General features: G+C 37.3%; 1 protein-coding gene across 1 annotated transcript; it reads right to left on the bottom strand.

The window, feature by feature from the left end:
- Positions 1–2,474: 2,474 nt before the first annotated feature.
- Positions 2,475–11,959, bottom strand: htra3b (HtrA serine peptidase 3b). The gene is made up of 9 exons (XM_042728333.1): positions 11,208–11,959; positions 8,535–8,634; positions 8,049–8,271; positions 7,765–7,959; positions 6,326–6,358; positions 5,986–6,100; positions 5,791–5,848; positions 5,577–5,672; positions 2,475–3,538 (listed from the first exon to the last, which is right to left on the bottom strand). Exons 1-9 carry the CDS (start codon positions 11,620–11,622, stop codon positions 3,370–3,372), a joined length of 1,404 nt encoding a protein of 467 aa, XP_042584267.1. The 5' UTR covers positions 11,623–11,959; the 3' UTR covers positions 2,475–3,369.
- Positions 11,960–11,994: the final 35 nt, after the last annotated feature.

Here is an 11,994-nt window from a genome sequence, read left to right as displayed (position 1 = left end):
GTAGCAGACTTCACAGCTGATGAACTTGAATGAAACCATCTGAAATGAGCATTACTGTCAAACATTGATGAGTGTGTTTGTACGAAATATGTTTTAAATTTGATAATCAGCTAGTATTTTACTTACTAAAAAATATTTGGTTTTTACCATGATAATAACATGATACTTTTGAAGTACCTTATATAAATGCCATGTGATATGAATATAAACAGTAATATGGTACATATCAACATAGCATTACTTTCTGATACCGTGGTACCACCACAGTACTTTGTAGTGGTTATAAGGTGATTCTCTCTTATATTCAGAAAAAAATGTAAACACTGAACCTGTTTTTGTCTCAAACCAGCATGTTTAGAAGTGATTTTTGTGTGAAACCAATGGCTACATTTAAGGAACTCTAATTAGCAATTAGCTGCATAGATGATTAGCCTTATTATTACATAACATACCCAATGTAACACATCTTTAAGTTATTTTTTATGCCAAATCTTTATTTACCCAGCTTGTAGACAGCAAGATCCATTCTGAACCATTGTGTGTGTTGGCATTGCACTTTGCCACAACAGCCTGCTAATATGCTACATCTAAACAGACCCAATGGTTCTATTTATCTTAACTCTTGAAAGACTCAATTCTGATTTCCTCCATGGTCACATGTGGTTTGGCTTAAATGCTGTACTTCAGCACAATATGACATTTATTACTTCAAATGTTATATGTTTGTGGTTTTTATAGTCAGATTTAAGGGCAAATTAAATTAGCATGTTTTAAAACTGTGGCAAGAGAAATCTGAAAATATGTTACAGAATGTTTAAGGGGTTATGACATGGATTTTTTTTTATGTTCCTTGAGGTAAACATATAATGTTATTAATTTATTTGGCCCAAAAATTTTATCATATATTTGCAAAAATTATTATTTTTTAACCCTTATCCTGGCCCGCTGTCTGAAATGATCAGTTTTGTGCAGATGGAAAGATGCAGCTTAAACTGTTCTCATCATGTGTTTCTCCCATTTGTCTCATGGTCAGGATTAGCTCTAGTGCATGGAATACATTAGTTACTGTACCCAGTGTATTGATCATAATGGGTTTTGTTTGCTTTTGATGCGGTGTGACAATAATAACCAACTACAGAGTTGCAGGATCAAATGTCACAGCAGTTTCAGGATCAGCAGTTTTAAAGCAGAACTTAAGGTGGAGATTACAGCATCATTAAGATTAGGCTTAGTACGTTGGAGTTACAGTAGGTATTTGTTGTGGTGGAACATATAGTGAAGCAGTCATTTCCAAATGTATTTGCCAGTGTGATGTCACAGATCCCACAGCATCCAAATGAGCCATTTTTGTATGGTTACCTAAAAGCCAAGGGGAACGTTTTAGGCTATAAAACATGCAGAATATTTTAATGGTGCAAAGACCTCTCATATGTCAAAAGATGAAGGAAAATTGGATTTTTCATGTCATGACCCATTTAAATTGAATGGGACCTTGTGGAAAAAACAGGTTCAGACAGACTGCACATCTGCAACATGACTCGCTTTTCTTTTATAGAACCGTTTTCTGAAGCCCCTCATCTCAGAAAACACAAATTGTAGGTTATTCTTGAAAAATTACAGTGGACAAGGGTGGCAGCCATCTTGCATCTTCGCCAAGTCAATTTTTTTTTCCAAGATATAAGATTAATACAAATGTGCTTCTGGCTTTCATATGATGAATTATTGTACAATTTGATTCATACTCTTTGTGTCTTCAAAATCTGTTTAGCAAAGTCAGTTGGTAAAGTTTTCCCAAATATTAGAGCATAGTGCCACCAAAACCAGGGCAATGGGTTCAATTCCCAGGGAAAGCATGAACTGATTAAATGTAAATGTGTACTTTGAATGCAGTGTGTCCCAAATTATGTCCTATGTATTCTAGTGCATGAATTTAAGTGAACTGAAGTTATTTTGTTATCACTGAAGCCCTCCACATTTTTTGGTTAAATAAGTGCATCATCTGAGTATTGGAGGTGCCTTTTTTGTTGAATGCACCTTATATATCTTAATAAAGTATATTAAGGATTTAAAGATAATGGCACCACATGATTTTTTGAAAACATAGATCTGGATGGTGTTTTGCATAGAGACAGGTCTACTTCAGTCAATAAGATAAAGCTGTAAAATCGTAATCGTGTGTCATGTCTAGATTTTGTCATCCACAGGTCCTGTCCAGACAGTGAGGACTGGAGAAAAAGCTTTGTGTGCACTGGAAAGTTCTGAAGGTATTCTGGGTCTGTGGATTTCCACCCCAAACACTGACTAATCATGAATCATTAGACCTGACATCTCAGTTAACTTGACTTTTTTTTTTTACATAATCTAGCTCAAATAATATGATTTAGACTCTTCTTTAAATGTTCATTCCATTTTAAACTTTCAGCTGACTGCTCTGTTAAAATTCAGCATTTATCTTCCACCAATCTGCCAAGTGATTCTTTTCTGAGAAAGTTTTATTTCATAGGTTCAACATTCATAGATCCAGCTGAAGAGAACCGAAAATTATATGAGCATATTTGAAGACATTGTAATCAATACATATAATATACTGTAGACATTTGAGACAAACAGGAACATGAGCATATACAGACTGATAAACAGATTAGATGAACAGAAGACGTCTCACTCTGATATTTGCATATAAAGAGCACACAACATTTGTTTGGAGAAAATGACCATAAAATGTCATTCATCATGATAGTCATTCTGCACAAATTATATCAAACTTATTTAAAAAAAAAAAAAACCTTGCACAGCAATTGATTCTTGCCACTGGTGCCACAATGAAGTTTCAGCAATGAATGTTGAGACATTAATCAAGAAGAGAATCCACATACTAATCTATAAGATTTAAATATACTGTATATATATATAAAATATTTATTCTACTTATTATTATTTATGAGGTGGTTCTGTGTATGTATAATATTTATTAGATATTATTATAAATATCTTACTGAAATTTCAACTTAAAAAAAATTTTCCCAGCTTAAAATATCATTGTGGACTCATTGTGGATTGGCTATAAAATATCACCAGTTTTGTCTTCTTCTCCAAAATACAGTAGGGGAGAACAAAATCCTTCTCCGCTTCAAACCTGCTTCAAAGAGAGTGTGCTGTTATGAAATGCCTTTCATGTAAAATCTCTTAGGCAGACTTGACCAAGATTGCAAAAGCTCAAGGTTAGATTCCTCTCAGCTTGTAAAAGAGGTCCTTGTTTTGTAGAAGGATGCACTGTTAGACATCCCTTTGGCCATGACAGCGCATGACTGATATGATAAAACCGATGTCTTCAGTGAAAGTTCGATGGTTCACATTTCGAATAGATGATCACTGCATGATGACGTCAGGCTCAATGTTGAAGAGCAGGTCGTCGTTGCCTCTGCGCACCTCCAGCAGCAGAGTCGTGTCTTGGTTGAGTGCTTCCTTCAGGTCGCTGGTGCTCATCAGAGGCTCTCCGTTTAACTTAACGATGATGTCACCGTCTCTGATGCCCCCTCTGAAACACATTTGAAGAAATTTTACAGTACAATCGTCAGTTGTGTACTTGAATTTGTAGGGGACAACATATAGAGCTAACTGTAAAATAAATCCTGACAGGTGATCAGGACACTGACACAGAGAGGAGCAAAATAAATAAATATGTATAAGAAATATTAATTTGAGTTCAATTATTTACAAAGTTTTCCTGTTCATTATCTTACAGCTTCTGCTTAGACAAAAGTAGTCCATTACATGTACGAAAAGCTACGACAATTCTTTTTGTGCACAAAGAAAACAAATATAACTACTTTATTTAATATTTTCTTCTCTTCCGTGTCAGTGTTCCACGCATGCGTGTGGTGCTACTGATGCAGGAGTCAGCGTTCTGGCGTAGAATGCAAAAAGTATTCTCGTAGCTTCATAAAATTATGATTGAAGCAGTGGTGTCACATGAACTATTTTACTGTTGTCCTTACTACCTTTCTGGGCCTTGAATGTGGTAGTTGCATCACTGTCTATGCAGGGTCAGAAAGCTCTTGGATTTCATCAAAAATATCTTAATTTGTGTTCAGAAGAAGAATGAAGATCTTATGGGTTTGGAACGACATGAGGGTGAGTAATTAATATCAGAATTTTCATTTTTTGGTGAACTATCCCTTTAAGTCTTCATTCCAGAATATGTAGTAAGAAAACCTCCACTTTGACATATGCTATTACTTCTCTAGGGCTGGACCTTTTTTTATTGTATTATTTAATTTAAATGTAATGTTTTGCCACAATTATTATTATTATTATTATTATTATAATCAAGGAATCTGAATTGTGCATAGAATTAAGACATGTTGACAATACACCAATGATAACAGCTAAGAAAAAAATACTCATCTGACTGCCGATGACAAATTGTCATTTGCAAGCTGTGTTTGCAAAAAAAAACATAAAACAAATAGTGGCTATTCATACAGAATATGTTATTGCAAAAAACATGAGATGAAGGCAGTGGAAATAGAAAAGTTGCGAGTTCAAAGTGCCCCTATTATGGATTTTTGAAAATTAGTGTGTAAAACAGCTCTAAGTGAATGAAAACATTCTAGCAAGTTTTAAATCTGAAAGTGCACGGTGTATAAAGTAATTGTCTCTCAAAAGAAAGAGTCGACTCAGAATCATTGAAACAAGTAGTTTTTAAAATGAATCTCAATCCGTTTCATGTTGACGTCAGCATGAAACTAGCATATACGCGTTGGTCTGAATGAAAATGCAAATACATTCTTTACCACTAGGTGCCGCTTTTGGAGCAGTAAAAATATCGGTTTCCCCGGTAACGCTGTACACAAAGCAGCACTGTGCTCACAAACACTGCTTTTAAGGCATTACAGGCTCATCATGAAATGAAAATGAGACCAATCGGACCAATCACAGCAGATTAGCATCATGCAAAGGAGGGTTTGGAAAACTGAATCGTTAAACAAATCCTTTGGGAGTCCTTGCCAAATTAGGTAAAAATAAACTCTTATTATAAGACAATGAAAGTGTTTTTTGACCTTGCCTGCATGCCAACCTGTTGTTGGGGACTCCCATAACCAAAATATGAACTTTTCATTACCCATAATAGGGGCACTTTAAGTGGCGTGAGTCGAACTTTTAACTTGAAATGCTGCAAAAGATGAGTGAATCTCTACATTTTGATTTTTTGATTTACAATTTGCTATTTTCTTGTTCTATATAATTTAACAATGAAGAATGTTTTTTGAATCATGCTGTAGTTTCATTTTTAAGTTGACTAGTTACATGTTAATAAATCAAAATCGTTATCTTGAATCAATCAATCATTTAGAAAAAAGACCCAGATTTAATTTTTTTGCCATATCGCCCAGTTCTAAACAGATTTATTTACATAAACTTGTATTATACAAATCTGTCATTCCATAGTTAAATGTGATCTTCAATATGTTGTCATCCACTCAGCTCAGACAGAGATAAACTACTTGGCTTGAAGTTCTGAAACCCAACCACAACAGAAAGACCAAAGAGCATCTGGTTTAGCTGATGCTTACTTCTGAGCAGGGGAGTGAGGAACCACCTCATGGACATAGATCCCGCTGCTGACATCAGGGAAATCAGGATTCTGCTGCCTCAGCTCTTCCACGAGTCTGGAGGAGACAGACAGAATGCCTCATATACACACGCACACACACAATGACTAAACAGCACTGCAGTGTTCATTTACATGTGTTGTGTATTAAAGCGTTTGTAGTGAAGGACACTCACGCTTCTGTGATGGTGAGCATTCGGATTCCAATGAAACGCTTCTTCACTGATCTTGGCTCTGAAACAATATGCAAATGTGTTAACACATTTAATCCTGCAAGAATGACTCTAAAAAATAAAACGTATGTTTAATATTAGATGATTCATACTCTGACCTCCCTACAAATTCCCTTGTACAAAAGTTGCACCATGTACCTTTGTTCTGCTTTCCTAAGGAATCATTTAAGAAGCGAGTAATCCTGTCTGAAGGAATGGCAAAGGAGATTCCTGCAGCTACCTTCAGGGTATTGATTCCTATCACCTCCCCATCCTTATAGAAGATAAAACAAGAAGAAAGATTCAGTATCAGTATGTTTGTCGTTGTATTGTTCCTACTTTTATGAAACAAAAGGTGAATTTTCCAAAAGCAGACTGAAATTTAATAATTAAATTATATAGAAAAGAGTGGATATTTAAAAAAAATCAAAACATTGGTTGAATTGTTCTTGTAAGTCTACTGTCAGAAAACTGAAACATTACATTATTAAATAATTACCAAATTAACGAGTGGTCCACCCGAGTTCCCATACTAAGAAAAGAGAAAGAAGTCATGTTAATTGTTGGTTCTCAAACTATTTTACATATACATTATCTGGGGTTAGATTCATGCCAAAACTACTGAACATAAATGTTGAAGCACTGAACAAAAATATAAACCCCAAAATTAAAATGAAGTAAAAATCTGAGACTTAAAATAAACAGTTTACACTCTAAAACTTATCAAGAACAATTTGTCACAATTGCAAGGGAAATAATAATTAATGTTAATTATCAATGCTCAAAACAGTTTTACAAACCCTATATTAATGGGATTAGATTTGTACCAAAAGTACCGAAAAAAATTTTTCAAGCACTGAACAAAAACATAAATTCAAAACCAGGGCTTGCATACCGGGCAACACAATTTGGGGACGATATCATGTATTATTTTTTTTATTTTTTTTTTATTTTTTCCAAGGTCTAGCTCATCATGCAGGGACAACAACCAATGGGTTTGTAAAAAGTTGATAAAGTATCCTCCCCCTTCTTCTTAATCTCTCAAAATGAACTAACCAATGTGCAAAGGTGGTGCTAAAAAGCTCTAGTATATGAAGCTTAAAGGTTTGGAAAGGGTTGTTAAATTGGTATGGAGTAACCTCATGATAACATGGACTCACAGGGAGGTAAGCTGTCCTAATGTGTGTGCGCCATAAAGATGATGGATGACTGTTAATTAAATTTCACCAAAGTAATTATTTAATCAGCACAACAGAAGCTATTTTGGATAGCTATTGGTTAGTTTCCTCAAACAGTCTCAGGGGCCGTGTACACTACAACGTTTTCAGCAAAAAACGGGAAACTTTTTATGCGTTTTGCCTGTTCGTTTACATGACAACACATATTTTTGAAAACGGGTTTCAAAATGCAAGTTTTTGAAAACGCCACTCATTTCCGTGTAAAATTCCCCAAAATGGGAATCTTTAAAAATGGTGACGTCATACGCATGCATAGTACGTGTTGATTTTAAAGGCAAGCGTGAACAAACATACACAACAATGACGGAGTACATGGTACTGTTGGTGCTGTTCAAGAGTTTGCTAACGCTTCTTCAGCAAAGTGTGGATTTACTTCACCAATATTACAACATATAATCGTCACTTCCCTACAGGTACTGTCTACTAACAAGGTGACAGCGCCAACTACTGGCCTGGCATACATAATACAGCGTTTCTGGCCGTTTTCGCAGATATGTGCAAACGCGAATTGTTTTGAAAATGTTGTCGTGTAAGGGATTTTTCTTCACAATTTATATTTTGCATAGTGTCGTTGAATACATACGCATTACTTCTTGAATGCAATATGATTTCAGAAATGAATTTCAGAGGTTGTCTGGATTTCTTATGCAACAGCAGTAAGACTCATAACATGTGCTGTTCTGGTTATTCAGTGTCTTACGTTGATGATGGCGTCAGTCTGGATGTAGTCCATGTCTGAGTCACGGAGACCCAGTTCTTTCCCATCTCTCTGTGCAGTGCTGACTATTCCTGTCGTCACTGTGTTCTGCAGAGCAAACGGGCTGCCGATAGCAACCACAAACTCACCCGGGCGCAGGTCTGCCGAGTGACCCAGCAATAAAACAGGCAACTTTTTCTGCCAAAGGAAGTAGTTGAGTAAACACATTTTGACTTTTGTATTATAAAGACAGGTCTTAGAGTACAATAAGAAGAGTTTTGTCTTACCTGCGGATTGATTTTGATAGTGGCAATGTCAGACTTCTTGTCGATGTCTTTGATAGTGGCCTCGTACACATCCCCACCACGCATCTGTACTTTGAGTCGCTGATGACCCGAAACAGATGTGGTGCTGGACACCACATGAGCATTAGTCACGATCAACCCGGTCTCTGACATTACAAAACCTGAACCACTTGACAGCGGAACCGTCCGGCCGAAGAGGGGGTGGCTAGGGGGCAAAAGCAAAAATACAGAAAATACTTATTATTACATTGTGTTAAGAAACAATCACGGAAGTGCTCTCCTTCTGACATCATTCACAAATGAATAGCCTTGGCAAAAGCAGTTGTGAATGTGTTCAGCTAATGTACAGACAGCAGTGAACCTCACACAGCTGTGTTTGCAAGGCACCTCCCTCACTTCCCCACAGATTTAAAGCATCATACAGATGGCTGCCACACCATGAAAGTGTTTGCAAGTGTTTGGGCTTACTTTAGGAACAGCTCAATGTGCACCACAGCAGGGGCGATCTTCTCCACCACGTCAGCAATGAAGTTGAATTTGTACCTTGGGCTGCTGGGGTGTGTAGGACCTATACTAGCAGAAAGAATTACTCATGTTAATAATTCCAATTTATAAAATGATCAAAACCAGCTCTATGTTTTCTGTGCTACTGTCTATTTATGTCTTTTCTGGCTCAAGAGGGCATGATTAGCAAGCATGCAGTGCAGTACTTTCCTGCAGATTCAGATGGTATGCAATGATGATAGTTGGGGAAAGTCTTTTCACGCACAGGAAATGTTCCTCTATAATTGGGTCTAAAATCACTAGGTGGCTTTTATCCCTGTGCATGCTTGACTTGTGCTGGGTATGCAGTATGTGTATGAAAGAGAATGATGAGTGTGTAAAGTCCTAGTAATTAGGGCATGTTATTTTCTGCAAACATCAGGGTGGTTTTTCCCTTGACTGCTGTTTCCTGTGACCGTGTTGGCACAGCCATCATTCCTTTGTGTGCACACCCTGGTTGTCCTACTAACCTAAAATTTGAAGTCATTAAAGAATCAAGACCCTTTAAAAACTACTTTAGGACAGTTTATCACTTAAAGTACTACACCTAATGGTCATCTTTTACATTGTTATAACATTGTGCATACGCTAGCACAATTGTGCATTGTGTTAAAAGTTGTGCTGCTTCATTTTTATTTTTTTTTTGGGAAATTGTGATCCATTTTTTTTTTTTGATGAGTCGAGAGTTTAAAAGAAAATAATTTATTTGAAATAGAAATCTTTTGCAAAATTATAAATATATTTTTTGGATTATTTGAAAAAAAATAAATAAAAATATTACAGATCCCCAAACTTTTGAATGGTAAAGTGTAAATACATCAGCTTATATAAGTAAATATATAAGCCAAATACCATCAAAATATATTCTAATGCTTTATTCCTGGCTTTCTGGATGGACATATATAAGCTTTATAATTTGGAAGCTGTGAGAAACCAAAATAAGTATGCAATGAATTACACTCAACTGTTAATCATTAATCAAATGCAACACCCCATATAAAAGCACATTCCAGGAGAGCTGCATCACAGAGCTGTGACCTCTCAGATTTCACGACTGCAAAGTAACTCAACTTCCAATGGCAATGTGTGCAAATTCATTTAGACAATCACATACAATATTGAGAAAAATGCCACTTGACCCAAAGTTGGCCAGGAATAAACCAAAGATGAATGTCCAATAAAAATATGTTCTGCATAGATTTCTCTTTCATTTTTTCCAGTCTGGAGTGGTGAAGAGACGAGACATCAGAAGAGCAGCTGATCACACAATCTGGTGGAAAGATGATGGGCATCATCTGTTTCTAAGGCACTGGGTTGCTTAATACAGTGATTGTAAAGTTAAGGGTTTTATTTTGAGGTTTATGACATAGTAGCCTAAATTGTGTAGAATGATAGACTATAATTTATGTGACATTTAATGCTGTAATGATTTGCTGCTCTCCAAATAGCCATGGGCTTTTCTGTGGGTTCTTTTACTTACAGTTTTGCTGCTTGCCTCGCTACCGGGTTATTCACCAAATATATATACATCAGTGTGGCCAGTGGCATTGCAGGGGCCAACAGTAACTAATGGGTGGATGAATGCTACCAGACGGACGTCTTTAAACCTGGTTTTGTTGAATCGTTTTGTAACAGACCTATATATTTAACCTAAAAGGCCCATCTCTCGATCTCTTGATCATTTCACCCCATCAATAGCCTTTTAATTCAATTCTAGGTCACCTCACACTGATAATGCGTCTCCAGAGAGGTGGCACCGTTTCCAATAGGTGCCTCCTCCCTTTTCCTGTCACCACTGAAATAACTTTTTACTGCTGATCTGGAAGCAGTTTGATATTTCCTTTAAAAATTATAAAGGATATGGTGTTGGTAATGAGGTCTTGTCCAAAATCAGAGCAAAAGGGCAACCTCCGCTGAGAACCCCACAGGAAATCATGCCCGGTCTGCAGAGCACAAAGCAGCCCTATTTTCCAATCTTCTCTGTAGCTGCCATTTGCACGTCAAGTTTGAGGTCACAGTCCCATTTTTCGAAATACTCACAATTGCTCTTTCGGGTATCAGTGGAGTTATGCTATGTGATGGTCGCTAGAGGAGCTCAAGGATGTTATCCTCTTAATGTAGTGTGGCACACAAAGCACAGTGGACTCACAGTGTGTGTGTGTGTGTGTGTGTGTGTGTGTGTGTGTGTGTTAACTGAACTATACTTTAGGGACAAAAGTGTCCTAAAAAAATAAGTTAACTAAGCTGCATAATAAAACCATTGTCATTTGTAGATCTGCCTATTCATAACGTACGGACATTTCAATATTGACACAGTTATTGAACTTTTTTGAATGAACACTGAAGTGGTTTGAGCCTGAGTAATGACATTATTTACTATTATACCTGAATTGAATATGTTTTATAATTAACTTTGCAACACTGACACTGTAATTAAATTTACCTGAATCAACAATGAATCAACTTGAGCTGAACTGCTTTACAGCTGGATTGAATTTTCCATTTCACATTGGTGGGGACATAAACCCAAGCATAAATTAAGACAAAAAATTTTTTTAGATATAAAGTTATTCCTCTTGCTATACACAAATCACTTACCTTGATTGCTTTCACAGGGTCCTTTGTGCAGGTTGGTGACCGCGGGCAGACCCTGCTGCAGCGCTTTCCTGCTCACGGCCTTCAGCTGGCAGATGTTACCGTACGTGTTCCCGTCACTGCCGCATACTTTACTGCTGTACCTGCACTGACACACGCCTTTGGACAGTCTTTTTCCAAACGGATGCTTGCATTCCAGCCCGTCCCCGCAGGGCAGATCGTCCTTGCGGCCGCACGGCTCTCCCTCTCCCTGTGCGCACACCAGACAGCAGTTACAGCGGTCCGGCACATAGCCGCTGGGGCAGCTCGGGCTCGGACACTTACTCACATCACAGCGCTCGGGACACTTCAGTTTAGTGTCCGCGAGAGCAGCTTTGACGCAAATAAAAACGACGGAGACCAACAGAATGACCTGCATTTTTTCTTTTTTTTTTTCTTTGGTTTAAAATGAAAACAAAATCTCAGACAGTTCTTAGATAGTCAGCGTCTTCTGGAGATCACCATTACGCATCAGATTCCCAAATGCAAAAGCTTGTTTCAGATGAGCTGAGTGCGTTCCTACAGGATCAGCTGAAAGACCAGTGTGAAATGGTTGTTCCAGGAAGAGGAATATTTCTTATCCAAGCCAATCTTATCTACTGATGCGCGCAAATGTCGCTGATTTCACGTGCAACTTATTGAAACAATGTATGTGCAGCCTCTAGATGTTTGGTCCTGTTGTATCTGCTGACCTTCTCAACATCCTCGAGTGAGGTCTGCTTTTCTCTTCTCTCCAGAGGAGGCGGGGAAT

This window comes from Cyprinus carpio, chromosome B7 (genome assembly GCF_018340385.1).
Source record: "Cyprinus carpio isolate SPL01 chromosome B7, ASM1834038v1, whole genome shotgun sequence".
Classification (NCBI taxonomy): Eukaryota; Metazoa; Chordata; class Actinopteri; order Cypriniformes; family Cyprinidae; genus Cyprinus; species Cyprinus carpio.
Note: the sequence above shows the minus strand (reverse complement) of the source record. Positions and strands in the feature narration are given on the sequence as shown.